General features: G+C 58.1%; 1 protein-coding gene across 3 annotated transcripts in view; it reads right to left on the minus strand.

Moving 5' to 3' along the window:
- The window catches only part of EYA2 (EYA transcriptional coactivator and phosphatase 2), a 164,538-nt gene that overhangs the window by 2,994 nt on the left and 157,289 nt on the right, over positions 1-4,255 (minus strand). For all 3 annotated transcript variants that reach the window (XM_045295312.1, XM_045295311.1, XM_004698039.4), the window contains 2 exons: positions 3,402-3,523; positions 2,173-2,273 (listed from right to left, as the gene is read on the minus strand). In XM_045295312.1, coding sequence (XP_045151247.1) covers positions 2,173-2,273; positions 3,402-3,523 — 223 coding nt within the window. The remainder of the gene's footprint in view (positions 1-2,172; positions 2,274-3,401; positions 3,524-4,255) is intronic.

Raw genomic sequence — 4,255 nt, forward strand, 5'->3', positions numbered from 1 at the left:
GTTCATGTGGGCGAAGGGAGGGAGGTGGAGGGAAGGGAGCTTCTCAGGCAAAGCCCCGCAGGGACCCGGCATTTTTATGTCCTGCTGCTGCTTCCACGCTACATCAGCAGTCATGGGGCAGCTTCCTGCTGTGCCCAGCCCTGCACCCTCAGCCCTCCCCAGCCAAGCCTGTCTCCTGGATGGCGCCAGTTTCCGCCCAACCTGGTCTGCTGGCCAGTCTGCTTGCCTGTGAGAACGTGAGCCATAGGGGAAGGAAGTGCCCGGCCCCCTCCAGCTGGGCGTGATGGGAATCACAGAGCCCTTGGGTCTCTGGGGCTTTCTCGCTGCTGGGGCGGGCTGGGTGGCGCCTTTCCATCAGGCTGAGCAGTAAGCATCGGGACAACCTGCCTGCCTCTGCCACAGCCACCTGGCTGGGTGACTTGTAGGGGAGCTTGCTGGGGGTGGGTAGTGTCCCAGAGCCCTGACTCCCTCCTTCCTGTCCCCACCAGGTTTTTGGAGCTAGATGCAGGGACGTTTGCAAGTGCTGGCTATGCGGCCTTGGGCAAACTGGCTAGCCACTCTGAGCTGCATGCAGGTCCACTCTCTGGGACGGGGACTGACCACGCCTGCCTTGCAGGGGCCTGGGAGGATGACACGATGATGCTGTTGCTGCTAAGTAGGGGGTAAGAACGTGGGGTCAGGTCCGGCACTGCAGGGTACCAGGCTGTGCCCTGCCAACTGTCCACTGCCTGGCTGCCCCCAGCATCTGTTCTCACCTATTCCAGAAGGAACCCCAAGTTTCAGCTGGGCACACGGCTGCCGTTGACAGTCAGGGCTCCCTCTCCTGCTTCCCTGGGAGCAAGGTGGGACCCAGGGGTCAACCCTGCCCAGTGGGGCGAGGGCCCAAGAGGGAGGGCCCCTCGTGGGAAGAGCAGTGTCAGCCCGGGAGTCCTCAACCCTGCTGCCCACAGTGGAGCGAGACCTGATGCTCAGGCTGCCGTCTGCATCTCTGACTCCACCAGCATAGTCAAGGTCCCCCGCCACACCCCTAGTCTTCTCTGGGGTTCCCGTCCCCCAACACCTTCCCCCTCTCTGCTGGGTCTTTGTTCAGATGCCACTTTCTGGAGAAGTGAGGCTTGGCCGTCACGTTCACTTGCACACTCTCTGTTCCCTGTGCCTCATGTCCTCCACTGCACCTGTCCCCCCGCGCCCCAGGTATGTGTTTACTGTCTGTCCTTCAGTGTGTCCCCATGAGGGCAGGGCCTGGCCTCTGGACGGCAGGGTCCCCGAAGCCTGGGGCAGCGAGGGCATGTGCTGAGCGCAGGAGCTGACGCACCAGCCAGGCAGCTGGCTATGGAGAGAGAGGGCCAAAGGGCTGCCGACAGACAGACCTGGCAGGGTGCAGTGGCAGGCAGGCTGCCAGGGTCAGGAATTCCCCCAATCCCCTGTGAAATGACGGGGAGACCAGGAGGAGGTGGCCAGGCAGGCTGGGTGAGGGAGGGGTTCTTCCCTGTGGGGGGAACAGAATCTGCTAAGGCCTCCTCACTCTGAGGTCCCCCAGGCTTCCCCTCTGTCAGTGGGCTTCACAGGCTGGGACCCTAAACATTTTTGCATTTCCTTGGGATTAGTTGCTGAGGAGGAAAAGGAACCAGCACCGCCCAGTTAAGCTCTGTGACGTTAACAATCTGCTTCCCAGGCTCCTGGGCCCAAGGTGGCAGGGTCTCTGGGACACAATAGATGGAACCGCAGCAGCTGCTTCTCTGTGCAGCACTGCGGCCACCAGGGCCCCGGGGCCTCTCCTCACCTGCCCGACATCACACATGCGGGCTTTCCTTTCTCATGAGCTTAATGCTGCCTTTATTGACTGGGAAGGCTTCCTGGAACCTAGGATCGCCACGGATGATATCAAACACATGCCACACTCCCCACCCCCCGGCCTGTACCCCCCGGCCTGCTGTCCCTGGGTTCCCAGCAGCCCTAGCAGAGACTCCAGGGCTGCCAGGGGCCACAGCCAGAGGCCTGGGTGGGATTTGCAGAAGGAAATTACTCAGGATGCTTCAGCAGTTTGCAAATGGGAACAGACAGACTGGCCCACAGAGAGCCCAGGAAAGAGAGAAGGGAGTGGGTGGGCCGCAGGGGGAAGCTCTAGGAAGCCCCGGTGGGTGCTCAAAGCAGCAAGACAGTGGGCAGCACCTTCTTGGCTCCTTGTTCCTCTTCCACGCCATCCCCGATGACGACGTAGACAGCTTTGCGGCCGAACCTTTGCATGATGCGCTCGAAGCAGCTCTCTTTCCCTGCACAGACAAAGAGGAGGTGCATCACTGCCACACGAGTTCTGCTCCCTGGCGGCCACGTGTGGGTCTGCGGAGAGCTTCTGGAGGCCGAGCTTTCTTGGGTTTCGGGAGCTGTCAGTCTTTACAGGGGTCAACAGCCTCTTCCTTCTCATGACCAGCTGGGAGGCTCCAACCTCTGACCTTGAGGTTAGCAACCCATTACACCAGCAGGGCTCTTTTAGTCCTAAGACAAACCAGCTGAAAGCACACACCCTGCCATTGAGTTGATGCCGACTCTCAGTGACCCAATAGGTCACTGAGGCTCCTCTGGAAGGACTTGAACTGCCAGCCTTTCAGTTAGCAGCCGAGCATGTTACTGTTGACAGCACCGAGGGATGCCCCCCACAGGTGTGGCTAGGGTTTATGGCCCCGGCCCATGAATTTGGCCTCCCTCCCTCCCACCCTGTGCTGTGGGAAGCGTGGGCCCTGGACGGCTACTAGTCCATCGTGAGGAGTCAAACTAGTCCACCAACCTGCAATCGGGAAGCAGAAGCTTGCTGGTGTAAGCGACGGAGTGCTGGGAGCTTGTTACGCAGCACTGTCAGTGCAGAATCTGACTGCTTATAAGAGACACGATCTTTCAGTTACACTAGGGGACCAGCAGCCGAATTCTTGTCCTATCACAAGGCTGGCAACGGTTTGCACTCTGATCCTCAGGCTTCTTGTGGTTGACAGGTACCACCAAGTCGATTCCAGCTCAGTGACCCCCATGTGACAAAGAGAACTGCCCCCTTGAGCTTCCTGTTGCTCATCTTTACTTGGGTCCCTGAGATGGTCCACCAGCCTGGATCACTCCCCTCTGAGGGTCTGTGACATGGGAGAGAAATGACCTTTGGGTCTTATTTAAGCCTTTGTTTTCTGGGGTGTGCTTGTTACAGCAACTTCACACACAAGCTGACCAACACACTTTCGAAAACTATAGCCTGAATCAATTTCTTTAGAAGCAGAGGGGAAGGCAAGGGTGTTGTGAGGGCTTTGTGGGGACCTGAGTCTATGGATAAACTTCTTAAATTTCCTATACCCGGGGTGAGATGCTGAGCCCACACTCCCAGCCTGCGTCACTGTGAGATTGACCAGGCTTCTCCTTACCTGTCTTGGTGGCGCTGTAGATGTTCTCAATAGGAAACACGGACCCCAGTCCATACAGCAGGACCTTGGCCAGGGCAGGAATGAGTTGAGTGGTGGTGACCAGGACATTGACACAGTTGGGCCTGAGGACAGAGGAGACCGTGGATGAGGCCCAGCAGGGGTGGGAATGCTTGTGCTCTGGCTGCATCACCTCTGTCTGTTCCGCACAGGGTCAAGTGCACAGGAAAAGCTAGCTAACTGCCGCCAAGTCAAGGCTTGCTCATAGTGACCCCGCAGGGCAGGGCAGAGCTGCTTTCTTGGGTTTTGGGAGCTGTCAGTCTTTACAGGGGTCAACAGCCTCTTCCTTCTGATGACCAGCTGGGAGGCTCCAACCTCTGACCTTGAGGTTAGCAGCCCAACCCATTACACCATCAGGGCTCTTTTAGTCCTAAGACAAACCAGCCAAAAGCACACACCCTGCCATTGAGTTGATGCCGACTCTCAGTGACTCAATAGGAGAGGGCAGAATTGCCCCTGTGGGTTTCCAAGACTGCAGTTCTTGATGGAAAGAGAACCTCTTGTCTTTCTGTACAGATCAGCTGGTGGGATGACCTTGTGGTTAGCAGCCCTTTGGGTAAGCCACCCCCTACCGTGCTTGAGTTCTTTGTTGGTTGGAGGTAGGTGGGGATGAGGGAGTGGGTGGTGGGTGGAGAGGAGGGTGGACAGGTCCTCGGGTCAGTGCACCCTGCCGGCCAGCCTCAGGGGAAGGCAGGGCCCAGGGATCTTCCAATTGTTCTTCTCTATTAAGCCTGCAGCTGCCAGACACTGTTAAGATGTCAAACTTACTTAAAAAGCCGATGTCATTGCAGGGGCAG

Source organism: Echinops telfairi, unplaced genomic scaffold (assembly GCF_000313985.2).
Source record: "Echinops telfairi isolate 266 unplaced genomic scaffold, ASM31398v2 ScPeMD7_5592;HRSCAF=6446, whole genome shotgun sequence".
NCBI classification, from domain to species: Eukaryota; Metazoa; Chordata; class Mammalia; order Afrosoricida; family Tenrecidae; genus Echinops; species Echinops telfairi.